The sequence below is a fragment of the Bos grunniens genome, chromosome 22, assembly GCF_055505025.1.
Source record: "Bos grunniens cultivar Pamir isolate PY7600 chromosome 22, Bosgru_T2T1.0, whole genome shotgun sequence".
Classification (NCBI taxonomy): domain Eukaryota; kingdom Metazoa; phylum Chordata; class Mammalia; order Artiodactyla; family Bovidae; genus Bos; species Bos grunniens.
Window position 1 is genome coordinate 49,150,281 of NC_141186.1, and position 27,897 is coordinate 49,178,177.

Consider the following 27,897-nt stretch of genomic DNA (forward strand, 5'->3'; position numbering starts at 1 on the left):
CTCCACTGTCTGCCAGCCATTGCTCCCTGGCCTGCTCATGTGCTGTCTGAGGGACAGCATTTTCCAGCTCCACGACTGCAGAACTAGAACATGTGTGAGGAGGTCCTGTCCTGCCTTGCCACCATGTCCCTGGGGTCTGGCCCAGAGTCTGGGGCCTGGTAGTCCTCCCACTGGAAATCTTTCTCCAGGTTCTGGTGCAGCGCTGCTTGGCCAGAAAACCATACTTCCCGGAGCTGGGGAGGAAAGAGTGGGTGTTCTGAGGCAGTGTGACCTGGTAGGTTGCCCAGAATGTTCATCCTGCTGCTCCCAGCCTTATAGCTCTGCTGGCTTCTTCACCCAAGACAGTCCCACTGGCTTCCCAGTGAGCTCCAGCCGTGGCTGATTTCGGTTCAGTCTGTCAGTAAAGCAGAGGGTGGTTGGAGACACAGCAGGGCTACAAGATGGCAGGTGTCTTCCCACACCAGCACCAGTTCCTGTGCTGACCAGACAAGGCAGGAGGAAGACCAAGGAGACTCCTGAGCCTTCCCTGGGTGTGGAGTCCTGGCTCATTGCTTAGAAGACTAGGGAAACTAATAAATCCACACCATAAGTAAAGTTCTGGTAAAAGCACAAGAGACACCCTGGTAGGAAGTAGGGTCCCCCACCCTGAGCCCTCCTTCGGCAGCCACCGCTGTCAGCTCCCCATCTGCCTTCTTATTGTGTGCTCTGAGAGCCTTTTGGGAATGGCATTTGTCATTCTCTCTCCACATTCCTGATAGCCATTCCTCTGCTCAGGATTATTCAACAGTTAGACTGGTGCAGTGCACAGAACCCTATAAACAAGGGGGTGAGTGCCGACGTTCTTTTTGAAAAGGGGACCAATGAGAGACCCTGGATCCCCATCAGCTGGGGGTGATGAACAGTGCTGCTCTGTGGGTGGTGAGCAGCTTCCCACAGAACCAGGCTTATGGCTGCGTCCCGATGGGGGAAGCATCAGGGGACATTGAGTTTACATCTTATGTGGATCCGGCAGTTTTTCTGTGGCCTCAGTTGACTGCTGGACACGATTCACAATTCCTGCCATCCTGGAAGTGGCCCTGGAGGAGTGCTGACTCCCTCCAGCAGGGAGCACTCTTACCCAGCTTTTGTAAGAGGAACCTCAGGGCGTGAAGATCCTCCTATTGGGATGTAGAATAATGGGTGTGTTAACCACTTCTCTCTGGGGCCAGACTTCTCCCTGGGGCCAGTGTCTGAGTTTTATAGCAGCCCTGTGAGGCGGAAACTACCATTCATCCCCATTTCACAGATGAGGAAAACAGGGCATAGAGAGATTGAGTCCCTTGTCTAGAGCCACACAGTAAGGGGTGTAGCCAGGATCTTAAATCTAGTGGTATGGCCTGGAGTCTGTATCTGAACCACTTCTCACAGTGAGGCTGGCCAGGCTGCCACTGTAAAGAACTTCTATTTTGGTGGGGAGATAGGTGATAAACATGGGAAAGCAGACAGAGATTTAAACAACTACTGTGTCTGATGCCTTGGAGGAAATAGAGAGCTATGATCAAAACTAGCAAGAGGGCCAGGGAAGGCCTCTCTTAGAAGGTGGTGTTAGGGCAGACATTTAGCCTGAGATGCTAGGTATACAGAGCCTGGACCTGGGATGCCCCAGACACAGGGAGCAGCCAGTGCAGAGGCCCAGTGGTGATGGTGACTCTCCACCCTGATGGAGCACCCGATCCTCTCGGGGCCTGTTCAGAAAGTCTGCTCTCCAGGGAGGTGGGGCAGGTCCAGAGATGAGTGGGGGTGCCAGGTGGGGACCACAGTCCCACCATTGGCCCAGAACTTTGGCAGTAGCCTCTGGGCCCATTTTCTCCGTGAAGAAGGACAGGTAAGGGGTATTTCTCCTCCTGATTCTGTGTGCTTGTCGGTCTTGACAGGTGATGGTTTGGAAGAGTAACTTTGACGTCGTCGATTATGGCGAAGTGCTAAGAGTGCAGAGGCCCCCAGCCACGCGGGCCAGCTCCTCTGGGACTCTGGTAAGTGGCCTGACAGGCATTATCCTGACTGAGCCCTGTGGCTGGTGGACTGGGTCATGGTCAACAGCACTGGGCTCAGGGACAGTGGGGGCGCTGCAGGTTTAGGCAGGTTCCAGGGAAGAGACCTGGTAAGATCTCATGATTTACCAGAAACTTCTTAGGTGCTTGTGGTGCTTTGTTTCAAATCCGGAGTGAACAAACAAGATGTTAGGAGGCTGTCAGCATAGACTGCCAGATGCCTAGGCCCCGCGTCGTCTGCTGGGGGATTGTTTCTGTGGTTCAGGCCACTGGCTGGTTGAGGCCTAAGGAGAGGAAGGACCTCTCTGGTGCCGAGCCTTGGGCGCACTGTCAGATTCCTAGAGGGTGCAGGGCCTGAAGCCACAGCTAGGACGAATGGGAAGGGCCCCAGCCCTGTTCTCACTTCCTTTTTTTTTTAAACCATGGAAAGGAAGTTCCTCAGCCACAAACCATTTTTAGTACCTTTGTTGGTAAAAGGGCATTCAGTGTTCCTGAATTAAAAATATTCAATAGTTACCAATATTTTTTGGACAAATATTTGGGGTAGAAAAGATAACCGATATGGTCTCATGCTTTGAAGAAGGTAATTTTCAGCTTTGGCTGAAATAAACAGTGATGCCAAGGAGGTGGAGCCACGCGGATTGTCAGCTCTGGTGCAGGCTGCTTAAATCCCTCCTGCCTGGACCTTAGTGGCGGCTTGGCCTTTCCCACATGCAGAAGCTGGCCTGAACAACAGGAAGCGGCTTGCCCAAGGCCCCCAGCGAGTCAAGGTTGGCCCAGAATAGAACCAGGAAGCCTCCAAGTCCATCCCAGGGCTTTCTTTGGCTCCAGCAGAGGCCCCACCCTGCCCACGGCCCGTCCTACGTGTGGGACTCCCTCTAGGAACACGCCAGGTTGGGGTTTAAAGCTTTTCTTGCAAGAGTTGCCCTTGGCCCAGAGGTTTTGTTCTCCCTCCACATTTGCTAAGGAGTGTCCAGTCCTCAGCTTTTGGTTTTGTTGGGAGAGTGGTGGCTGGGTTGCCCAGTGGTCTGCTTGCCGCTATTTCATCTTCTACCCATAAAAGCATTTTCCAGACTGGGGGTTTTTCCAGTGGGGTTGTGATCCCTTGGGGTCCATGTCCACCTCCTCTACAGCTTCCTGTCTCTTGGGTATTTATGGTGAACCACACCCTGTTGAGGCCTTGACTTGTAGTGCTCTGTGTATTCCTGACCTCGTCACGATGAGTGCTCTGAGTGATTGTTCTCGTTCACCGTTGAGACACCTGGGGCGTAGTCGCCTGCTGCAGTGTGTAGTCCTGGGAGCCCACCGTGCTGGCCCCCTGGGCAGGGCTGACAGAGCTAGAAACTGCAGGTGGTAGAGTGCTGGCTGGAAGCTCTTCCCTCCCAGGAGAGGGGGAGTCTGCTGTCTGTTTCTTGGGAATGGTTAGTAATCAGCAGCAAGGGGAGAATCCCATGCTCCTTTTCTGGTAGCTTTTGGGAAAGTAACTTAGACAGCTGTCCCATGTCCCTTCAGTCTGAGCCAGAGACAGGGTGTGGGGCACCCTTGCTTCCCATAGCTGCAGGGCCTGGTCATCTAGGATGGAGGGTGTGCGGTGGGAAAGCCAGCAGGACAAGGCAGGGTAGGGTCTGGCTGGCCGAACCATTAGCAGGCCTCAGAAAAAACATCTGTTCCCGAGCTAGCCTCAAGCCCCCTGCCCAGTGGGCATCACCCTGTGGGGCTCAAATCAGGAAAGGGGTGTGGGACCTAGAGTCTGCACCCTGGCTCCGTGGTCCAAAAACGCTCACTCTTCTCAAACCTCTATTTCCATAGTGGGACCCGAACACCCCCACAGGCAGGCTACCAGGACCCCACGTCTGATGTAGGTGACTTCTGCTAACCCAGAAAGTGACTTGACTTTTTAATCCTAAAGTCATTCTTTGTTTCAGGCTTTTTTCTCCATTTGTCACAGGCCCCTTTGAGACTCTTGACGTGATGTGTAGGTCCTCCTCCAGACATACCATGCCCACACGTGCACGCCACCAGCATGTACTTTGAGTGGCAGCTCTGACCTCAGGACTCCCAGGCCAAAGAGGAGAGCTGAGGGGTTTGTTTGGCTTGTTTTATATATGTAACATAAAATTCATCATTTTGCCTATTTTAAAAAAAAGTATATGTATTTTTATTTATTTATTTGTCTGTGCGGGATCTTACAGATGCAGGATCTTTGATCTTCATTGTGGCATGTGGACCATTTTGCCTTTTTTTTTTTTTTAAGAGGTTTTCAATTTTTTGGCTATATAGGGCCTTTGTCGCTTCTGGAGGACTTTCTCTAGTTGTGGTGTGCGGCCTTCTCATTGCAGTGACTTCTCTTGCTGTGCAGCATAGGCTGTAGGCTCGCGGGCTCAGTGGTTATGGCCCCTGGACTCTAGAGCCCAGGCTCGGTAGTTGTGGTGCACGGGCTTAGTTGTCCTGTGGCATGTGGGATCTTCCAGACCTAGGGATCGAACCTGTGTTCCCTGGACTAACAGGCAAATTCTTTACCACTGAGCCATCAGGGAAGCCCCCACTGTGCTTATTTTTAAGTGTACAGTTGAGTGGCATTAAGTACATTCACACTGTTGCACCCATCACCACCATTGTACACAGAATTTTTTCATCTTCCCAAATTGAGGTGAGTTAGTTGGTATAGTGCAGCTCAGTGGCTAGGTTTTCCCCTGATGTGGGGAGGCAGGCTGACAAATGTAGTCTTCCTTTCTTGCCCACGGGCTTCCCAGGCACCGAGGTAGTGCTGGTGACTGATTCTGTGGCCAACCAGGGTGTCTCAGCTCCTCAGGGAGCCCCCACCCCTCTAACTCTGTCCACATACCATTCTTCCAGCAGCGCAGGGGTTCTCTGCCTTGGTGCCGTTGATCCCTTGGGCCAGATGAATCTTCACTGTGGGGGCTGTCTGTGCATGTAGGAGGTTTAGGAGCATCCCACTGGCTTGCCTGTAGCACCCCCCACCCCTAGTTGTGATGGTCAGAAATGTCTTCAGACATTGCCAGGTGTCTCCTGGGGAGCAGCACTGCTCCTGGTTGAGAGTCACTGCGGTAACTCCGCCTTGGGAGTGAGCCCAGAAGAGGGGCTTCTGCAGTAGGGCTGGCTGGGGATGGGAGGGGCTTGGGGATGGCACTACCTCTGGAGCCTGTGATCCTTCTTGATGGGCCAGATCTGAGCTCTCCCCCAACCAAGCAACTGTGGCCCAGGTCTCTTAGTCTGGCTTTCTAACACAAGCCAATTTTGTAGAAATGTTTGGCTTATCAAACTTTGGAATCTCCAGGGGTGATGGTAAACAGCAGAAAAAGACCTTTAACAGTTTGATTTTCCTTACTTCACTTAAAGTGTGTTCTTGCCCTTCCTGCCTGCAGGCTTCCCCTGGCTCTGAGGTGTAGTGCCTGGTGAGGATTTGGTGGCTTGGCTTCTCAGAGAGCCTTGAACACCACTGCTGTGCCAGGGAGCTCTTGATCCTGATGTCCACCTTCCCCTCCTCTCCCCCCCAGCCCTGTTTACACTCCGGGTCTCAGATTCAAATGCCACATGAGTCACCCCTGGGCATTTGGGGATGTTAGAAGCACATTGGGCCAGGTGCTGGATCTTGAATTCTGGACCACACGCCTGTTAGAGTTTGGCAGTCTAAAGCCAGAGGGGCAGACCATGGCAGGGGCGGCCCTGTGAGCCTGTGACAGCCCCTGGCCTGGACCCCTGCCCTGGCTGTGGCTTCAGCGCTTGCTCTTGGAATGAAGGCCATCCTTGAGCCCACTGTGAACAGAGCTCTGTTCAGTGCCGGAGCTATTTTCAACCTCTGGTTGAAATTCACAGCTTATTTTTAGACACATTTCATGTTGAAAAGCAAAAGCCATTTCCCAGCCCTTCAGAATGAGAATAATGGGTTCCATTTTCCCTCTATTCTTGGCTGAGTTGTGATGAGAAGGGATCTCGGGACTGTGGCTAAAGAGCTTTTTCTTCTTGGAAGCCTGCAGAGGCAGGACTGCAGCCCGTGCCCTGGGCTGAGAATGGACAGGAGACGCCACGTTCTGCCCTGTGGCGTGCTGCGTGGTGGAGGAAGGTTGGAAAGTTTCAAGCAGATGAATGCCTCCAGAGGGGCTTTTGGGGGTCCCCACATGCTGTCTGTGGCAGGGGCTTGTACTGGCATTGTCGGGGGACTATATTGAGCTCTGTTTCCTACTCCAGCCCTGGTCACCTCGCCCTCTCTCACTCATTCTCATGGTTCTCACTCCCTCCTGTGTTTTCTGCTCAGTCCCTGAGGCTATTGACCACTGTGTCTTGGCTGACCTTGGATTTGGCACCTGCTCTCCAAGTCCCAGCCACTATAGCTGACTTCTGCCTCAACCACAGAAGCATCCTAAAATCGTTTTTCATAGCAAGGATGCATTTATTCTGATAACAATCTTACTCTTGCCCTCCTCCAAACATCTGAGAGCCTGTTGTGCAATTAGGAAGGAAGGTTGTACTGGGTGGGGCAGGAGGTTAAGAAGGCCAAATTCTAGGTAATTCAGTAAAACTAGAAAACCACTTCCTGAGTTCTCTGAGCTGGCTGCCCTCCAGTTCAGAGAACCTTGAGGTCTCGGGCCAAGGGCTTTTCTCCACTCAGTTCAGGCGGGAAGATGCGGACTCCTCCTCTGTGAGATCGCACGAGGTGTTACCCATCAAGCAGGCACTTGAAACCGTGCCTAGCACATGGCGAGTGCTCACCAAGCTCTATTTTTAAAATTTGTTTTCCTTTTTTCTATTTTTAGAATGATCCTTTTCCTTCTTCTGTCTGACAGAACTAGACAAGCCCCCTGCCCCTGCTGTGGTGAGAGACAGCAGGCCAGGGCGTGAGGCGCTTCTGACCAGGTCATCTTCGAGGCTGACTCTGCTCCCAGGCTGTCCCTGTGAGGGCCGATGCGGCTTCCAGACTCTTGCAGGTGTCATTTATACATCCTGATGAGTAGCCTGAGTCCTCTCTGCTCCCACACATGAGAGCAAATCTATGAGCTGGGAGGAAGCAGCCCTCCTTTCCCCCTTGCCCCCGCAATTCCTTGGGGCACAGTGCCCAGGACCCCCCGAACCTCAGCCCTCCTCTTCTGTCCCCAGGAAGAGGAGGCCAGGTTAGCCGAGGCTATCTGTCCAAGGCCTCAGCCTTCACTCAGGGTGGTCCATTTCTTCTTCTTAGTTCCTTTGGTCCATGGAGCCCCTGACACCCCCTGTACCCCTACTTCAGTTCCCACATATTTTGTTTGCAGACTGGGCTTGACTTAAGGGTCCTTGGGCCCTGATTCCTGGCCCAGAGAGCCCTGGCACTGGATCTTGTCCCATGCTGAGGATCTGGGAGTCCTTGGTGGTGGTTGCTCAAGATCTGGGTTCTTACGGCCCTGGCCTGAGGAGTCATCAGATCAAGGTAGGGAAGGGGCCCGTTTCCACCTGTCTCATAGATTTGCATTCTTGCTCAGGAACTTGGGAGACTTGGGTCTCTTGGTGAGAACACACGTTTGTGGCTAGCATTCACTTTTCATAGTGAGGAGAAGTATGGATCTGTAGATGGGGCATTGTGAGTAATTAGAGCAGATGTGAACCACAAGTTTACATGTCTTAGAGAAGAGCCTCTCCTTTCTCTACTTGAGGCCAATTCTGGCTCAGAATTTTCCAAGCTATTAAAGGGGGTTCTTGGCAGCAGATCCTCAAGCAGTTGTCTAAGGCCATGCCACCCTGAAAGTGCCCGATCTCGTCTGATCCTCAAGCAATCAGAGTGCCAGGCACATGGGCATGGAGAGCCTGGTGAGAGACACAGGAAAGCAGACCCTCCCCAACCCTCCCAGCACCTTCTTGCCTGGTTTGGCCATTGTTGGGCCTGGCAGGGTCTGGACTTTGGGGATAGACTTGGAAACAGTGGGGACTTTGTTTTCATGTTTCCTGGGACTTAGTGGAGAGGCCATCTCTGTGTGACTCCTGTGGCATAATTCGTTCCTACCCCTGGTGCTGCACAGAGGAGAAACCTGAGCCTTAAGGTCGCCTGCTGGTGAGCAGCCCAGGCCCGGATGAAGCCTGTGTCCCTAGGTCTCAGCCTTTCTGTTAGGAAAATTGAGAGACTCTTAATTGGAAACAAGCAAGAGGTAATCTCCCCATTTCTTAAAGGGGCAAAAACATCCTGTCTTCCTCAGCCTCCGAGCCAGATAGCCAAGCCCTGCACAGGACAGACTGGTGACTCAGAAACACAGCCCTTTGTCACCCTTGTGTGTGTATGTTCTTGTGTCGACCCCTGGCAGTTCCCCTCGGGGCCTCTGGTGTCTGCATGCCCATCACCCTAGGTGAAAGTTGACTTCCCACTGCCCATCCCTGTTATCACCCACTCTAAGACCCCAAGGTTCCTCTCCTCAGAGGCATCTCCAGATCATCTGGGATGGGCTGGGCATCATATAGGACAACCAGAAACCTGGCTGGCCAGGGGCTTCCTGGGGTGAGTAAAGCACTCTTACTAGGATGGCTGCTGGGGAAAGATTCTTGGGCAGCCCTACTGGGGAGGGGGGCGATGCTGGAAACTTCTGGCTCTGGGAGTCCCTTTAAGAGCTTGGCAGGCAGTACTGCCCCTGTGTCCTGTCCCCAGCCAAGGCTGAGGCCTGGCCGGATGTGACACGTCTCTTCTGTGACCTCAGGCAGGTCATCTGGATTCTCTGTATCCTGATTTCTCCCCACCAGCCTACAGTACTCCTTTGGGCATTTTCCATTTTGCGAGCTCACTCTGCAGAAGACCATCCAGTGGGGGTGGCAGTGGGGCGGGGCAGCTGGGATTGCATGTTCCCCCACCTTTACCTGAGTGGAAGTCCTAGAAAGTGCTCCAGGTTTCTTAGTTTCCTTGAGAAGCCAGAGGATCCTAGAAATAAAGAAGCTCAGTGTTTGTTCTTTTTCCAGTAGTCATGTCTAGCTCTTTGCGACTCCACGGAGTGTAGCCCACCAGGTTCCTCTGTCTATGGAATTTTCTAGGCAACAATACTGGAGTGGGTTTCCATCCCCTTCTCCAGGGGATCCTCCTGACCCAGAGATCGACCCAGCTCTCCCACACTACAGACAGATTTCTTTACCATCTGAGCCACCAGGGAAGCCCCCAAACTATAATTATTAACTTACTTTGGGCTGCACTGGGTCTTTGCTGTTCCCCGGGCTTTTCTCTGGTTTTGGTGAGCGGGGGCTACTCTCTGTTCTTTTCATTGTGATGGCTTCTCTGGTTGTGGAGCACAGGCTCTAGGTGCACGGGCTCGCAGCACGCAGGCTCAGTAGTTGTATCTCATGGGCTTTAAGTTGCTCCGTGGCACGTGGAATCTTCCTGGACGAGGAATCAAACCCATGACTCCTGAAATGGCAGGTGGATTCTGATCCACTGTACCACCAGGGAAGTCCCCAAGCTACAATTTTTGAAGAAAGTTTCCTGCTTTGGACAGTGGCTTATGGGTACCATGACTGTGCACTGTCTAGGAGCAGCAGAGATTCTGATACACGTAGCAGAGGGCTCCCTGAGGCCAGCACCCTTCCCTCCGGCCCGCTATGTCCAGTTCTGGGAAGCAGGCAGGATCCCCTCTCCTTTTCCTTCCAGAGGCTGCGAGTGACTGCCTGGGAGGTGGGGCAGGGCTGCCACCAGGCACACGTTAAATAATTACTATGTTTCCCAGAAGGGGCAGGTTGCTTTTCACAAGCAGGAGAAGGATTTTGTGGAAGTGCATTGGGAGAAGTTACTGGGCTTCCTGGCCATGTAGTGAGGAGACAAGCCTTTTAACATATGACATTTACTGCAGCAAGCCTCTTGTGGTGGTTCTCAAACTTTGGTGTGTATCCGAATTTCCCTGAGGGCTTGTTAAAATTCACCTTGTCCCCTCCCCAGAGTGTCTGATTCAGTAAGGGAATTTGCATTTCTAACAAATTTCTGATGCTGCTGATGCTGCTGGAAACCAATAGATTGAGACCCTGGCATTCTGGGCAGGGAGACGGCTGGAAGGAGAGAGCCTTTGTCCATCTTAGGAAGTTTCTACAACTTGGGAGAGGCGCCTGGAGAATTGGTGCCCCTTCAGCCCAATTTGGAAAGAGGTGTGGTTGGTTCTGATCTTTGTGCCATGTTAGAAGTCCCACTGTTGCCCTGTGGTCTCTTTAGACCTAAAGGCACTCTTTAAACCTGCTGGGCTGTTGACAACTGAGCAGGCAGAGGTGTGGTTTTCTTACAGTCAGTTAGAGGGAGGGTGGGACCCCAGGCAGCCCTCTGAGCTTCTGCTGAGCCCGCATCCTCTGTGGGCTCCTGTCCTGGTCCCTAGTGCCGCTGTGTCAGTCCATCATCAGTGCTTGAACCCACGTTCTCCACGCCACCTGCCTCCTGCATTGTCCTCAGTGTTCACCTCTTACCCTGCAGATGGGGGTGCCTAGGTCGCCTCCGGTCCTCCAGGGCCTGCAGGGCCTTTAGGGAAGTTGGTGGGTGAGTCTCTGGTGGGCCACCTGAGCTTGAGATGGCCTGGGTGCTTGTGGCCCAACATTTAAACCCCCAGGTGGAGGTCGTCTTTGTAAAGCCTTTTGGGAAAGTGCCTCCAGATAGCAAGAGCAGCAACAAGCCCTGAGATGGCCCTGACAGCTGTGATATCCAGAGAATGGTGGGATGGGCAGAAACTGAACTCCCTTCTCCAGCTGCCGTTTCAAGGGGATGATGGTAGTTTCCTGCCACTGAAAAATTCCCATCCATTTTATAAGGTCCCTATCCAGAGGAGAAAGGCATAATTCCTAGGAAGGAAGGCCTATTAATGACTAAACCAACCAGGGGTGTAGTCTCCGAAATCCAGGGCAAGGCTCATTAACACAGTCACAGTGCCATGAAGGTGGGTGAACTTGACTCTGGAATCCAGACAAAGCCTGGATGCCCTTGTGTCCCTCTGAGTGCGTCGGAATACACCTGGTGCAGGAACCTGGGCATGCACTCACACCTTTAGAGAGCTCTCTTACCTCTTTCAAGGGTCTCAGAGCTATTTTGGGTTTCCTTTCCCCCGGCAGCCAAAGCATGGGTTTAAGGTCAGTGGAGATTGCACAGTTGCATGTGCATCTAAGTCGCTTCAGCTGTTTCCAGCTCTTTGTGACCCTATAGACTGTAGCCTGCCAGGCCCCTCTGTCCATGGGATTCTCCAGGCAAGAATACAGGAGTGGGTTGCCATGCCCTCCTCCAAGTGATCTTCCCGATGCAGGGATGGAACCTGCGTCTCTTGCGTCTCCTGTATTGGCACGCAGGTTCTTTAGCACTAGCGCCACCTGGGAAGCCCCCACAGTTGCACATGTGAGCCCAAATCACAGGACAGTGGGTTCCTGACATTGTGGCACTTTACTCTGAGGTTAAAAGGTCCTGGGCAGGCACAGGTCACATGCCTTGGGTGTTTTTATTTCACCTGTGGGGCCACTGCTGTGATGCTACCATTCTGGTGACAGCACTGATAAGTATCCACAGCCTGGTTAGGCGATGCTGACCAGTCTCCTCTCCACAGAAAGCCAGCAGAGGCCATGCACACAAAGCAGGAGGGTGGGCAAGAACTGAGGCTGTTGGCATCTAGAGCCTGCCTGCCTTCGTTCCCCCTTCCCTCCCTTTCTTCCTTTTTCCATGGAGCTTTCAAACTCAGAAACCTGAAAATGGAAGAAATGAGCCACAAGTGGAAATAGACTCAGTTGCTGCCATCTGACTGTGGTTCTTCGGCCCCACCCTCTGTTCCCCAGCAGAGCTGCGTTCATCCTTTCAGTCTCTTTCCAGATGGCACCTCCTCCATGCAGCCTTCCCAGAAGGAAGGCTGCGAACTCTTCCTGCTCTGCCCACCCAGAGCATTGCTTACTAGAGCAGCCCCTCTCTGCTGCAGTCAGTTATTTGCAGGCCTAACTTTTTCCTCTGTATCCACGTGGTGCTCAGCATGCCTCTGAAACAGGAAATCTGAGTTCAGTGGACACATGCCTGCTGTCTGTGGGCAGCATGGGTGGAGTGTGTGAGGCTGGAGGCAGGCTCTGGCTCTGGGCTTTTGGCACGTTTGATGGTCCCAGGCTAAAGGAAGGAAACCACTTGCTGGCCTGGTTTGTCAGCCTAGGGTTAGGTGGCATGGGGTGGTGTGGGTCGTGGAGGGTGGGAGAATCCACATGTTTGGACTAGAAGTTTTAGTTTTCCTTTTCATTTCATTCCTTTTCATTTTCAATGGAAAAAAGCCCTTTGCAGCTTATATTTTCCAGATTGGATGGCAGCATGGCCCATGTGGTATAAGGGTGTTGAATAATGCTTGTGTTTATGTTCTCATTGGTTACCATGGAAAAAATCAGAATAGATGGTTTCCATGGAGATTATCTTAAAATTAGTTTCTTTGAAGTTCTGGACACTGCTGCAGGGTTCACTGAATGCTGTTGGTGCAGTTGGGGCTTTCTCTGTGGCAGTGCCAAAGGCTATCCTGGATGTTTGTAGATTTAGCCAAATTTGCCTCCTGTGCTTCAAAGTGTCAGGACACCAGAGTGGGAGTGATCTTGTACCTCAGCTTCCTCCTGGGGTCCCATTTGCTTGGCTTCGGCTCCACAACTCATTCCTGTCACTTGGAAGCTTTTTTTTTTTTAACCTCCAGGAAAAAAAAAAAAAAAAAACCTTTTGGGAAATTATTAAGCTAGCACAAAAAGTAGAATATAATATAATGAACCCCCCATGTACCTGTTACCTCACTCCAGCGTTTTGCCAACCTTATTTTTTGTCTCCTCCCACAGTTTTTAAAAGAATTGAAATATTTTTGTTTAATCCAGCTATTTTACCCTAAATAAAGACTTCTTTTTGGTTAAATAACTGAAGCTCTCTTACCACATCCAACAAAATGAATAATTCCTTAATATTAGGTGCCTAGTGTATATTCTCATTTTTCTTCATTGCATCAAGAACGTTGTTTTGTCCTGTTTGTTCAAAGAAGGATGTAGGAGTCTTTGAGAAACCCCAAGTCTCCCCTCCCAGCGTGGTCCTGGGACGTGGAGAAGCTCAGTGCTCCTAGCTCAAAGCGGCAGGTGGGCCAGGCCAGGCTGGCCTCGAGGCTCCACTCCACTGTCCTCACAGAGAGTTGTGTGCTCTGAGCTCCGAAGCCCTTGTCCACCCCCACAGATGCATCAGCGCAGGTGGGCCCGCCACCGCCAGCTGTCCTAGGGCAGGCGTCCACTGGGGTGCGCTGTCCCCCTTCGCAGCCTGCAGGGGGAGGGAGGTGGGAGAGGTGCTGTAACCTTGATTCACAACAGCTGTGTGCAATTTCATTTTCCAGGAGAGGGGGGCTGTGAAACCCCAGGTTGGGAGGAGGCCGCCTCCCTCGGCTCCTCCCTAGGCAGCACCCAGGTGAAGGCTTTGGCTCATTGGAGGCCCACAGCCTCTGCTGGGCAGTCTGGGCCAGTCCTGGCTATCTGTCTCACAGGCTTTGCTCACGTCCTGAGAAGCTGCACAAAATATGAATTACCAAATGGTGGGAGTGGTGCCTGGGGATGATCGGTGTCTCTAACTCTCTCTCCATTGAACCAAGTGCAAGGAGAGTTTAAAATAGCCAGCCTTTGTTCCTGAGGTTTTAAACATTCATCTCCAGTAGTTACAATGAGCTGTCTTCAAGTGGATCTATAAATAAACTGCTACTGTTCCTCTTTGTCACCGAGAGCTTCGGCGTCTTCCAGAGACGTCGGCTCTGCTGCTCATCTTCATTAGATGCCTCTCATCTGCCGGGCAGCTGCAGCCATCAGCAAGCTGGGCTGACACACACAGTGCGTAATGACAGCCACACGTTCATTTTTAAAAAGCCACAGTCCCCTTTGACTGACTGCACAGGGAAAGATGTAGCTTTGCATTGGAGAAACCTGGCAGTGGGGTCAGCATCACCATTGATCGAGGTCAGTGTCACTCATACAGAAGACCTGTCCACATGAGCCCTGTGATGTCATACACGTGACTTTTGTGGTGCTCTTGTCAAAAATGCATAACCTCACTCCAGCTGAGGGAAACTGAGGGATGTTTGACAATGTAACTGACCAGTAATCTTTCTAAACTGTCGCTGTCATGAAAAAAAAGGGAAAGCTGAGGAACTGGACAGATTGCAGGAGACTGAGGAGGAAAAACTAAATGTGGTGCGAGATCCTGGATAGGATTCCGGAACACCAGGATTCAAGGATGTTAATAGGTAAACTGGTGAAGCCTGAGTGGAGCCCTTCCTTGGTTTGGATAATGGAATTGTCCCCGTGTTCATTTCCTGGTGTGACCATTGTACTAATGATTATATAAGATGTTAACACTGGGGGAGGGATATATGGAAATTTTCTGTACTATTTTTTGCAACTTTTCTCTAAGTCTAAAATTAGATCAGAGCAGTTTAAAAAACAAAAACTGCCCTTGATGCTTGAACTTTATCGGAAGCCTTGATTTCCCGCCCAGGGTGTCTCGGTTCAGGTGTTTGTGGTGTGGAGAGCAGGTTTTTCAGTCTCACGGTAGGAGGTAGCAACCCTAGGGACTCAGCACCCAGCCTGAGGTGCACTGAGCAAAAAACTGGCCCTACAGGAAGCAGGTCGTGTTCAGAGAGCACTCCTGCAAAGGTGTCGGTCACCCCCTGGGCACCGCACAGGGGCGTAGTCTGCTTCTCGATGTTGGTTCTCAGAATGCTCCAGAGGTGCGCCTGCTCCAGGAACTCCGGGCAGACTGGCAGCAGATGCTCCACTCAGCGTCCTCCTGACACTTCCCTGGGCTGCGTGGAGGATCCACTGCCTGCCGCGCCCTCTTCCTTCTCATTTGTGTCCCTGACCCTGGGCTCTGCCTTGCTGCCTACCAGTGTGGGATTCTGGCTGTACCAGGTGTGATGACCTGGGGGTTTCCGGTCCTAAAGGCCTCCTCCACCCTTGGAACCAGAAGAGGGCCAGGATCTCCCCTGCGCACAGGAATGTTCTCCCTTCATGATGGTCTGCTTGCTTCCTGGCTGCTGCCACCAGTTTGCAATCACTTAGCCTCTATCTCCCTGTTTCATCCTCGCTCCCTTCTCCCCACAGCTTCTCTCATGGGTCATTTCAGTAGGACAGTACTACTTTTTGCTCCTGGAGGCGTATCTGGACATTGGAATGCCTTTCCATTTCCTGTGTATAACCAAGGCCCTCCTTTCATACCTTTGAAACATTTGGCTTCATAAACCAGCCCTCTTGTGTAGGGGGAGATTCTTGGAAACCCTTGTGCTGGGGAGTCAGCAGGAGATGTCTGGCTTTGAGCCCAGGAATGGCTGACATAGCTGGGGGTGGGGGCCTCAGTTTTGCTTTGGGCCTGACTGAGAAGAAGAGGGTTCCCTGGTTGTACATTTAACATGTACATGGGCCACCCACATGCCAGGGAGGCCCATGACCCATGCAGGTGTAATAGGAGGACTGAGGCAGCATGGTCTTTGCCTCAGAGGGTGCCTCAGGAGGGGACTGTGAGGTGTGAAAGTGGGCCAAGCTGCCTGCTGTCCTGCCATTTGGACAGCACCGGTTCTGAGTGAGGAGGTGTGGGTCAGGCATGTGGATCCCTCGTCCTCCATGTTAGACCAATCCTGCGACCTCTTCACAGGTCACAGATTCTTAGTTCAGAGGACTCCTTGTCTGCTTCCCATTGGTGGGAGCCTGGGGTCACAAGGTGGCTCTTACACTGAATTGGGATCTGTCATTTTGAAGAGTCTGATTAGGTTCAGAAGATGTCGTCCAGCCCCTTGTCGCTGGGCCTCTTGGCTCACTCAGTGCACAGAAGACCCAGGGCCTCACCCTCTTGGGAGTCTGGTGTGGAGAACTCACAGTGGCACCCTGCATGCTCGTACTCAACACAGAAGCCAACAGCGGCAACCAAACCCAGTGCTTGTAACTTGGGCTGGCTTGAAAGAACATTGGCAAGACTGCAGAACAATTAGATGATTTTAAGAAGCCAGAATTCCTCTTGGGTTCAGGACTATGTTTAGAACCAGAAGTTTCCTTTCTTGTTGGACTCCGGGCCGGAACCCTAAATTATAGGGCAGACAAGACGGTAGTAGATCTAGTCCACAAATATGTGTGGGGAGCACAGTACCAGCTTTCTTTTGAGCTTTGACTTGAGAAAACAGCTGAGCCTATTTCCACTGGAGAAGCTGGAGCTGAGGGGAGCCCGAGTGAGCTCGGCTCTGTCCCCTTCTCCCCTTGCCAAGTCCAGGTTTAGCAGACAGGGAGACAGGCAGACTGGATGACTGTTAGCTTTCCGTGAGGCCAAGTGTCAAAGCCAAAGGCCTGAGGTGAAAACCAAGAAACGTCTGTGTGTGTGAGTCTGTACCCTTGCTTAACAGACTATGTGATGAGCAGTTGGATGAGAGATTAGGTTGAAGAGATTTAACCATGGTGTGTGTGTCTGTCCATTTCTTCCAGCTTTGAACTCAGGGTCTGTACTAGGAGGGTAGCAGTGAGCCCACCCAGGTCACTCCCATCTCCCCTCTCTAGTCAGACCCAAGCCTTGGGCAGTAGTTTCTGGATACTTTGGTCTATTACAGAGTTTCTGTTTCTGGAGCAACTTGGGCAGAGGACAAGGTCCAGTGTTAGAGATTAGAAGAAAAGGAGAAATTTCAGTCTTGAGCAAGTGTTAATAATTAACCACCTCACCCAACCAGAGGGGGGCATTCTGTCAAGTCAGCTTGTGACATCTTTGTGGTAAAACTCCAGCCACTCCTGGCTTCCAGCCAGCTGTATGCAGACCTCGCTTGCTCGTGACTGGCAAGCTGTGTATGGACCCCTGAGTGGCTGAGGCCAAAGTTCATAGACTGGGTGGCTGCTGCTTAGGAAACCCTGCCTGGGACATCTGCTAACAACCAAGAAGTCACTGAAATGTGACTCTTACCCTCTGCATTTGGAAACCATCACCCCCAGACCAGTGGTGGCCCTCACAGACCTCACCTGTGGTCTTCAGCCTTAGGTTTCACCCACTGCTAATGTCCCCTGGCCAGGCAGTGATTTTCACCTTGAGAGCAGAGTGCAGCGATGGGTAGTATCACGTGTAGAGTCATGTGATGGGCTGGTTGGGGTCCTAAGGACATTTCAGTTGTAACTGCATCTTTTTAGGTCAGCCTTATTAATATACAAATAGTAACATTCACCATTTTTAAAAGTGAACCCTTCTGTGAGTTTCAGTAGTTATGTAATCACTACCATGATCACGTTATAGAATATTTCCATCATCTCCCAAATTTCCTTGTGCTTCTTTGTCGTCAATCCTGTCCATCCACCTCCAGCCCCAGGCAACTACTAATCTGCTTTCTCCATTTTTCAGAATGTGATATAAATGAAATCATACAGATATATACTCCTTTTACTCTGGTTTCTTTCGAGCTGATTATTTTGACAGTCACCCATGTTGTTACATTTATCAATAGTCATTTCTTCTTCTTCTTTTTTTTTTTTTTTGTATTTATTTATTTGGCTGCACTGGGACTTAGTTATGGCAAATAGGATCTAGTTCCCTGACCAGGGATTGAACCTGGGCCCCCTGCATTGGGGGCACAGAGTCTTAACCATTGGACCACCAGGGAAGTCTCTTCCTTGCCTTTTTGAGTGTCTCATAATTTTTTATTGAATGCCAGTCAACATGTTGAGGATGGCAGAGGCTGAGGTAAATAGTCTTACCAGGAGTTAAGCTTAGTTTAGCATTACCTTGCACTTAGGGTGAGGTCTGGGTGTTGGAGGATTTTTCTCAATGTTCCTGCTCCACCCCCAGCTTTCAGTCTAGCCTGGGGGCCTGCCCCTCAGAGAGTATCTGTGTCCATGGTCTTGTCCCACCCCTGGCAGTAAGCTGTTACTGCTTGTTACCTGTTGCTCGCTAGCTTTGTTGGAGGGATTCTCTGTGTCCTGGGCCAGTTTCAGGCTTAGGCTCTGTGTCCCTGGGTCTCAGGAGTAGGGCATTCTCAGCAGTGCTGCCCCTCCCTCAGCCTTTGAAGACCTCAGTGATCTGTCAGGATGGTTTCCTGCCTTTCCCACAGGAATAAAGGGTTTTCTCTCTTTTTGCTCTTCTCATAGCTTAAGAGTTGTGTTCCACAGATGACAAGGATCTTGGTGGGGCTTCGTGCCTTTTCTGTGACTACTCCCCTCCTCCAGGCCTATACCCTCAAGGATGGTCTTCTTCTATCCCTGCATCCCACCCTCCCCACCCCATCTTTCTAATGAATGCCCAGTGGAGGTCTGTGGAGAAGACCATTCAGTTCAATTAGTCAGTTCAGTCACTCAGTCTTGTCTGATTCTTTGCGACCTCATGGACTGCAGCACGCCAGGCTTCCCTGTCCATCACCAACTCCCGGAGCTTGTTCAGACTCATGTCCATCAAGTCAGTAATGCCGTCCAACCATCTCATCCTCTGTCATCCTGTTCTCTTACCTTCAGTCTTTCCCAGCATCAGGGTCTTTTCCAATGAGTCAGCTCTTTGCATCAGGTGGCCAAAGTATTGGAGTTTCAGCTTCAGCATCAGTCCTTCCAATGAATATTCAGGACTGATTTCCTTTAGGATGGACTGGTTGGATTTCTTGCAGTCCAAGGGACTCTCCAGTCTTCTCCAACACCACAGTTCAAAAGCGTCAGTTCTCTGGCGCTCAGCTTTCTTTATAGTCCATCTCACATCCATACATGACTACTGGAAAAACCATAGCTTTGACCAGACAGACCTTTATTGGCAAAGTAATATCTTTGCTTTTTAATATACTCTCTAGGTTGGTCATAGCTTTTCTTCCAAGGAGAAAGTATCTTTCAATTTCATGGCTGCAGTCACCATCTGCAGTGATTTTGGAGCCCCAGAAAATTAAGTCTCTCACTGTTTCCATTGTTTCCCCATCTATTTGCCACAAATTGATGGGACCAGATGCTATGATCTTAGTTTTCTGAATGTTGAGTTTAAAGCCAGCTTTTTCAGTCTCCTCTTTGACTTTCATCAGGAGGCTCTTTAGTTCATCTTCACTTTTTGTCATCTGTATATCTGAGGTTATTGATATTTCTTCCGGCAATCTTGATTCCAGCTTGTGCTTCATCCAGCCCGGCATTTCACATGATGTACTCTGCATATAAGTTAAGTAAACAGGGTGACAATATATGGCCTTGATATACTCCTTTCCCATTTTGGAAGGCCCTCTGAGCAGGTGCAAACCGCCCTTGCTCCTGTGGGCTCTTCCCTCCACCCTGGCCTCACTCACCTTGTTAACATGGTGACTTAACATGCTGTTAACTCATGCGGCTGTTAACATGCTCTTCTCGCCACTTGTACGGCACTCCGTGTCCCGCTTTCCCAGGCTTTGCCGGAGTGACTGATACTCACTTCCTGTTTTCCTTGGAAGAGTCTGCCTCTACTTACATTCCAGGCTAGTTGTTTGCTATGTGATCGGATTTAAGATAAGTTAACTGTCAGTTGTGAAAGTTGGACTATAAAGAAAGCTGAGAGCCAAAGAATTGATGCTTTTGAACTGTGGTGTTGGAGAAGACTCTTGAGAGTCCCTTGGACTGCAAGAAGATCCAAGGAGATCAGTCCTGAATATTCATTGGAAGGACTGATGCTGAAGCTGAAACTCCAATACTTTGGCCACCGGATGCAAAGAACTGACTCATTGGAAAAGACCCTGATGCTGGGAAAGATTGAAGGCAGGATGAGAAGGGGATGATAGAGGATGAGATGGTTGGATGGCATCACCGGCTCGAAGGAGATGAGTTTGAGCAAGCTTTGGGAGTTGGTGATGGACAGGGAGACCTGGCCTGCTGCGACCATGGGGTTGCAAAGAGTCAGACACCACTGAGTGACTGAACTGAACTGTCAGTCATGTCCAACTCTTTGCAACCCCATGAATTTAGCCCACCAGGCTCTTCTGTCCGTGGAATTGTGCAGGTAAGAATACTGGAGTGGGTTGCCATTCCCTTCTCCAGGGATAAGTTAAGATCCTTTTAGATTGTTTGTCTTTTTCTTGTTAGGATGGGATTATCTTGGGCGGGAGCTCATTATCCTTGTCTGCTTCTTGATAATGATGAAAAAGTGAGACCAGAGTAGTCAATGCAGAGAACAGTCAAGAAGTTACCCCTGATGGCTTGACTTCTTGTCCAGGACAGACCTGCAAGCCCTGCACTTACTTTGTTTTATAATGAAGATATATGGGTTGGTTACCCGTGTATTTGAGTGGCTGAGAGCAACCACAGATATTATGCAGTTCCTACTGTGTGTAGGGCTGAGCTCCTGGTAGCATATGATAGGCTGGCAGCAACAGAAACTGAGGCAAGCAGGTTAGCTTACTGTGAGAGCCCAGGATCCTGCACCAGGGTGGGGACACCCACAGGTCCCAAGTGAGATTTCCACAAAGTTAGATTGATTCATATATTTGAGGATGAGATGGTTAAATAGCATCATTGATTCCATGGACATGAGTTTGTGCAAACTCTGGGAAATAGTGGAGTACAGGGAAGTCTGGCGTGCTGCAGTCCATGGGGTCGCAAAGAGTCGGACACGACTTAGCCACTGAACAACAGCAGAATTCTGAGTTTCACCTTTTTTTTCTTGTAATGTTAAGATGTTTTTGTTTGGTAAGAGTGAAAGTTGTTGACTTGGTGCAGCTCCCTACATTTGTATGTGTAGGACTAAGGCTGTTACAATTTTTGCTTGTGATAGACCTAGCTGAGGACCACCGGGCAGGGCCCCTAATACCCTTTGATGTTGAACAGACAACCCCTTACACACTATTCTTGATGTCCCGTCACTGTCATTACCCACAGCCTGTCACGTGTGCCTCTTCCTACTCTTGCCCATCATCTTCTTATCTCTGCTTTATCACTTACTTGCCAAGCTCTTGGGGAATGCCACATCTGCAAAGTGCTCGAGTGCAGGTGAGCAGCTATGTGGGGCGGAACTGCTGGCCCTTTGCCTTGCGGGGAGGTGTCATTCCACAGGAATGTCATCGTGGTGGGCTTGGCTCTTTGAGGTGTCGTCGAGTGTGTGTGGAGGGCCTGGCGGCTCTGTGTTCAGCTCTGCCATGCAAGCATTCCAAGGCAGGTAGGGCTGGGGAATGACGCAAAAAATATTAGAGCCGGGAGCTGGGAGCCTCCATGAGGATGGAAGAGAGGCACTGGGTGTGTGGAAGCAAATCCACAGGCGATGTCCCCTGTCAGAGGCTGCTTCCTGTCAGGAACTGCCTGTACTTTGAGTTCAGATCCCAGCTGTCATTTCCTGTATTAGAATAAGTTATTTAACCTCCCTGATTTGCTTCCCCATCTGAAAATTAAGGCCAGTGATGCCTGCTGTGAAGGGTCCTTGTAGGGATTAAATTAAGTGACATCTAAAATGCTGGCTCGTGGGTGACAAGTACACCGCAGCGGTGTCCGTCTTTATGTGCCAGACGGCAGTGTGTTAAGCGCCATGATGTCTGTAGTCCTGGTGAAAGTAAAAGCAAGAGCAAATGGCGTGGCTGGAGGAATAGCCCAGGGCAGGCAGAACCCTGGACTTGTGAGCAAGGCTGGAGGCTGGGTACCTTCTGACAGTTACTTCCTGTCTGAGCTCAGGTTCCTGCAGCCTCTCTCCCCGAGGCCGCTGTCCTGTTTGGGGCACGTAGCTACTGTCCTCAGTCTTCCTTTGGAGTGGCTTGGGCTCAGAAGGAGGGTTCCTGTTGCTGAAATCAGTGGCACTCATCCCCACCCCTGCCTCCAGAGGCTTGGCTTGGCACTGTCCGTCTCTGAGCCATTTTGCAGAAACACTCAGAATTTCCATCCCGTCCTTCCCAGGCAGCAGGTAGCGCCCGACTGGTCACTCCTTGAGGACGCTGGTTGTCAGGACAGAGGGCTGCCAGGTTCCCATCCTTTCCTGAGGGAGCCAGGGGGACTCAGTGACAGGAAGAAGAGCGTGTGTGTCTGGAAGGGGGTTCTTTGGAAGTTGTGGGCATAGGCTCCTCCCTGTGGATGATTTGTAGATAAGCGTTCCTCACAGTCCAGCCCTTGGAAGTGCAGGCCCAGTTTTCACCCCCATTTTACAGATGAGGAAGTGGAGGCCCTAAGAGGGACTAAAACTCTTGCCTAGGGCCACCTAGCCTGTCAGGGGTAGAGCTCAGATGTTGGCCAGGGGCTGTCTGAGTCCCTGCTCTTCCCTGCTGCACTCTGCTCTGTCTCCCAACAGAACTGCCTGGGTCTGGGGGCCTCTGTGGTGAAGGTCAGTCAAGGCTTCTGAAGCATTTCCCTTTGGGATGGATGGGCTTTGAGAGCTGAAAACCCCCAGGCCCCATGGGCCAAGGTCTTAACAATGGCCACAGCAGATAGCAGGCGTGTGGATGTGGCGCTGCCCCTGTTTTCAGTTATGCTCCTCGGGTTTGTGTCTCACATTCAAATTCTCTTTAAGCACCGGGGCCTCCATTTTTCCAAGTTCAAATTGACATGCACTTGAGAGTGTTAACTAGGAGATTAGAACACTTTCCTAATAAAGGGAAATATGCAGGTAGGGGCCATGTGCTGAGTTGCCCTTCTTTGCTGGTTGGTACTTGTCTTCTGGGCGGATTGTTTTCAAGGATGCTGAAGCCTGCCCAGGGGAGCATGCCCAGGGCAGAGCCACTGGATTTGTCTCGGAGATGGGCCAACTCAGATGAGATGCCAGCTGGCTGCTGATCCTAGGTGAGCTGCAGTCATAGCTGGTATTCTGCAGTGGCCGTGGCTTTGAAGAATGGGGTAGTGCTGGCTGGAGTGCCCTGGGCTCTGTTGTGTTTGGGGAGTTGACAGGCTTCGAGCCCAATGATGTGTCCTGGGTTTAGAGGGGAGAGGAGTGATGAGTGCAGGCAGGAGACAGAGAGAGAGACACGGACACGTGGGTGGGTGGTGGCCGGTCTGGCTTTGATTCTTCCCGCTCATGTGTCTTGTCTCTGGAGATGCAGTGGCTGGAGGAGCAGGGTAGGGGTAGGGCATGTCCAGGTGTGCAGGAGCACAGAGGAGCTTCTGGTTGGGCGTGAGGGGTTGCAGGGTTAGTGGAGGATCAGGATGCTTGGAGCAGGGGAAAGGAAGGGTGGATGAGGGGACCCTGGGAGCTGGGCACAGAGGGCAGAGGTGGGAGCAGCGCTGGGGAGGGAGGCAGGTTAGAGCAGGGTCCCCTGTCAAGGGGCTTTTCTCTCAGAGCCTGTGGAGACCCCTGGAGGACTGATAAAAGCCAAAGAAGGACATGTAACATTTTGAGTATCTGTCAGTCAGATTGTGGTTGAAAACACTGAGTCCCAAGGGTGGCTGCATTTATGGGTTGGGTTTGGGGCTGGCCTCAAAACTGACACTGAGGAGTGTCAGCCTCGCTGAGCATGTCCTTCCCACAGGGAACAAGTCCATAGAGGAATTATATCTTCCTGAGGCACCTGCCACTATGTCCTTGGGAACCATGTGGTTCCCGGCATCCTGCTCTGCTGCGCACATGCACGATGCTTCTGGGGTCTGGAAAAGCCTTTGTGTGTAGAGCAGTGCCTGACTTTGGGGAGACACGCATTGGACTAGATTAGTCCATTTAGGAAATCACTTGTCCAGTGGCGGTGGTGGCAGGGGAGGATGGCTTCTGCATTTGGGGACGGAGGATCTTAGACAGGAGCACCAAGTCCTTCAGGTTCCTGGAGTCTTCTCTGAAGCAGCATGGGGCACCTGTCCTGTGGATGCTGACTCCGCCAGCCATTGGACCAGTACTTTCACATAGAATCTGTCTCCCCAAGGGATCTGCGCCAGGGCAGGGCCGGACCCTTCCCTTAGTTCTGGGCCATCCCATCCCTGGGGTGGGGAGTAGGTGTTGGGCTAACTAGGAGGAAGGGTGACTTCAGGGTCCAGCATAGACTTCAGGGGCCCTGGCCTCTGAGAGGTCTCACACTGAAGGTTACAGGTCTTGTGAAGAGCTGGCAGCCCCTGGCCTCTCTTGAGGACCTCCAAGAGCCCAACCTGACGTCCCTCTCAGGGCCCTGCAGCCTGGACTGACAATTATTTTGATTCCGCTCCTTGCCCTCAGTCTCCACTTGGAAAGGAAGGCCCAGAGGTGGAGTCCCACTCTTGATCACCAACATTTGGAACTTGTCTTCTCAAGTTTGCTGGTGGTTTTCCCCTTGATCTTTGAGGGGCTCTTCTTTTCCTCAGTGTTCCCTCAAGACTAAAGGGCTCTCTTTCCTTTCATCGTCTTCAGCCAGAAGTGGATCCCCTCGTCCCGCCAGGCAGGGGCAGAAGTCAGGAGTCGATGCAGAGCCAATCCCAGGAGCCCGTGAGCGTGCCCCAGTCGCTGACCAGCACGCTGGAGCACATCGTGGGCCAGTTGGACGTCCTCACCCAGGTAGACTGTGACATGGACTCCCCGCATCATCTGCACTTGGCCTGGCATTCGGGCCATTTGAAGTTGGCCTGACGGTCCTGGGTTTTTAAAAAAACATAATTATAGTGTACTTACTCTTCAGCCCAAATGAATGAAATGGCAGTGCCTGCCCTGGGATCCTGTCTCAGAGCCATTCAATCCCTGGCCAAGCCATTGGACCCCAAATCACCAACACTGAATCCTGCCAGGGAGTGCCCACCCAGTGTTGGCTTGGGCCACAGCAGAGCTTTGAAAGAAACACTGTCCCTTTATTCGATTCTTCACTGGGTGGGCACTCCGGGGACATGCCAAGAACTGTGCACAGAGACTGAAGACCCCGAGAGCCCAGCTACACTCTGGGTTTGAGCTGGCACTGCTCCTTATCCTCTGAGCAACCTTGGAGATACCCCTGTGGCTCTCCAAGCCCCGTGTGCTTATCTGTCACCAGCCTGCCGTGTTTTATTTGTTTGCTGCAGCAGGTCTTAGTTGCAGCATGCAGGATCTTTAGTTGTGGCATGTGGGATCTAGTTCCCTGACCAGGAGTTGAACTCAGGTCCCCTGCATTGGGAAGTGTGGAGTATTAGCCATTGCACCACCAGGGAAGTCCCGAGCCTGCCATATTTGTGGTCAGAATTAAAGGCGATGAGTCTGCAAGCAATGTTTGGCCTGTGCCTACCACTGGGTAGCTGCTCAATAAATGTTAGCTGCGGCGCTGACCACCCTCATCCACAAGACCCATGTGGCCCCACCACCACCAGGCGCATAAATGTACCTGGTTGCTTATGGACAGCAGTCTGTGCAGTGCAGAGATTTCAGTGGAGCAGAATGCCCTGACAAGAGTTGGCAGCCAGCACTGTGGGCATGCCCAGAGGGTCTCTCGTCCTGGAGTAGAGCAGTTCTGCACAGGGAGCAGCAGCATGCCTACAGGCCTGGACCAGGGGTGGAGGTGGGGACCACGAGCACATCCAAGCAGTGAGGGGAGTCCAGCACAGCCAACATGAGGCATGTAGGTGGTGGTGGCGGCTGGGCGACCGCAGAATTTAAAGGTCCTCATCCTCCTGCCCGCCTTGGCTTTGGGTGTAGACCCCTCTCCTGTGCCAGCTCAGAGGTAGAGGGAGGGCTCAGGAAGGAGGCAGAGTACCCTTGAATCTCTGATGGAGATGGGGGTGAAGTGGCATGGTGTCTCTTCTGTACCGCTGGCTCCAGGCTAAGTTTGAAGAGCTCCTCCACATGGCATCACGTGGTCCATGTGTCACAGCATCCCAGCTAGTATTGCACGCCTTGGACCCACTGCCGGATGGACTTTTGAGGGGAAAGGTCAGGCATCAGTGACTGGGGGGATGGTGAAACTGTGTGCATATCATACTGACATCCCTGAGCGCCCTGAGCCTTGGAAGAGAAGGCCTGTGCTGAGAGGGGGAGAAGCAAAGACTTAGAAAACACCCCCCACCTCAGAGCCGTCAGAAAGCGCCCAGCCTGCCTCGTGTTCTTCACAGCCTCGTCAAGTGAGAGATCAGGGGAGGTGGAATGAATTAGAACTTTATAGGATAAAATTGGAAATCAAGTCTGAGAGGGTGGTTAAAAATAGCCTCATTGCATCCAGAGGAGTATAACACTAAAAACATTTCCTGTCACTGTGTTTTAAAGGCGTACATGGAAGGTTCTGTTATGTGTTAGCAGTCAGGAGTCTGATAGTAACTTCGTAAGAAACTGGCATCCCTGGAAGAAGTGAGCCTCTCTGCCTTGGCCTGCGGCCGGGCTCACACCTTTCAGCCCCTTTGCAAGTCCAGACGGCACTGCACGCCTGACCAAAGGCCAAGCCCATCAGCCAGTCACCCACTGTGCTGGACGGTGTGCGTTCCTGGAAGCGAGAGTGTGGCTTGGGTTCCAAGGTGAAGTCCCCATCGAGGTCTTAAGAGTGCAACCTGTTTTCTAAATGGTGTGTGTTGGGGGAGTGTCTGCACTAAATCGCATGCTACCTTGGGCTTGGTCGCTGGTTGTTTTCCATACCCACATCCTCTCCTGGAGTTGGGGCTCTCACTGAGGTGTTCAGCCCCAGCCAGAGCTGCCCCATTCAGGTTGGAGGGTCCCTGGTCCCTCCTTTTAGGACCAGCATGGCCTCGGACTGTCCTTTCTGGAGGCTCCCCTCAGGTGTAGAGCTGGATGACTACTGCTGTCCTTGTTCCTGTGTGGATATCTCAGCCAGGCTCTGCGCCTCCTGTGGGTACTGGCCTCAGATGCTGCCCTCTTGGCAGTGCTCCTTACCATCTGATGCATGCCTGTGCTCTGGAGGAGCCGAGGGTATCTCAGCCACCCCAACACTGACTCCTGCTTAGTTCAAAGTCCCCTTTCCCTTACATCACTGCCCCTCCCCTCCCCCTCAAGGAAGTCTACTTCTGAGCAGCCTCTGAGAGGGACACGGGCTTCTGTCCTGCTGAACATCCTTCAGGGAGGAAGCCTGGGGCTGCAGTGGGCAGTGGCTGGGATGTTTAGTGGAGTCCCAGAGTCCCAGGTGACAGCCGGCACCCCACTGTGGAGGTTCATGGTCCTCACCCTGCCTTCCTGCTGGTGCGACCCTCTGAGTTTATCTGCAGACCAAACCTGACCTTCCTGAAAGTTGCGGTTGGACACTCTTGCTTAGTGCTCTGTGGTCACTGCCCAGTGGCCCAGCCACTGAGGCCACTAGCCAGAAAGCACACCCCCTTGCCCGGGCCCTTCTTTGTGCTGGAGAGACCCGCCTCCCCCCGTCTTTGCCCCTGTAGAGTTGCTGTTTGGGGTTTCACTGCCACTGAGCTCCTCAGGACCTTGATCGCATCTGGCCACCTTACACGTCCCTGTTACCTGTGGGGAGCCATGGTCTACCCTTGGGTATCAGGGCTGCTCTGCTCAGCTCAGTGAGCCACTGCCCATTAGCCTGGGCATACCTGCTCTCCTGGACTTGGGGCCAGCTCCATCGCTCATTACCTTGGTAACTTCAGGCAGGGACGGGGCTTCCCAGAGCCTCAGCCTTCTCGCATGTGAAGTGGGGACAGTCCAGCCTACTCATGTTCTCTGAGCACAGTGGGGAAGATCCGGGTTACCTGGGTGCTAGACTGGCGCCGACTGTGAAGCAGGACTTGAGGGAGATGTTTTCGGGATCCAAGTGGGAGTGCACCAGTGTGGTCAGGTGACACAGGAGTGGACATGCCACGGGCCTCCGTAACTGCTGGAGTCCCAGGAATGCTTTTGAGCTGCCAGGAGGCTTTAGTGGTCTGACTAGGCATTAGGATGGGAGGGAGATAAAGAGGAGGTCTTTTCCCAGGTCCAGGAGGTGGCAGGAGGGACCGGGGTGCCTGGAGACTATTGAAAATCGGGTGGCTCGGGGTGGGGGAGTTGGCACTAGATGGGAGCGTTGAACCCAGATCCTGGCATCTGGGCCAAGATTGAAGCTCTGCAAAGATGTATATACATCTTTTGACAGCCATCCTTTGAACTGAATCATTGTAATGGTTGTTGCGGAAAATGTATTCCCTAACAATGAGATTTAGGTTT

The 27,897-nt window shown here is 51.9% G+C and overlaps 1 protein-coding gene across 20 annotated transcripts in view; it reads left to right on the top strand.

Annotated features, from left to right (window-relative positions):
• POC1A (POC1 centriolar protein A) overlaps positions 1-27,897 on the top strand; it is a 100,735-nt gene that overhangs the window by 58,104 nt on the left and 14,734 nt on the right. For 16 of the 20 annotated variants that reach the window (XM_086367731.1, XM_086367723.1, XM_086367733.1 and 13 more), the window contains 2 exons: positions 1,914-2,012; positions 24,205-24,348. In XM_086367731.1, the coding sequence (XP_086223857.1) occupies positions 1,914-2,012; positions 24,205-24,348 (243 nt within the window). The remainder of the gene's footprint in view (positions 1-1,913; positions 2,013-24,204; positions 24,349-27,897) is intronic. The other 4 variants (XM_086367728.1, XM_086367736.1, XM_086367735.1 and 1 more) reach the window with 1 other exon arrangement.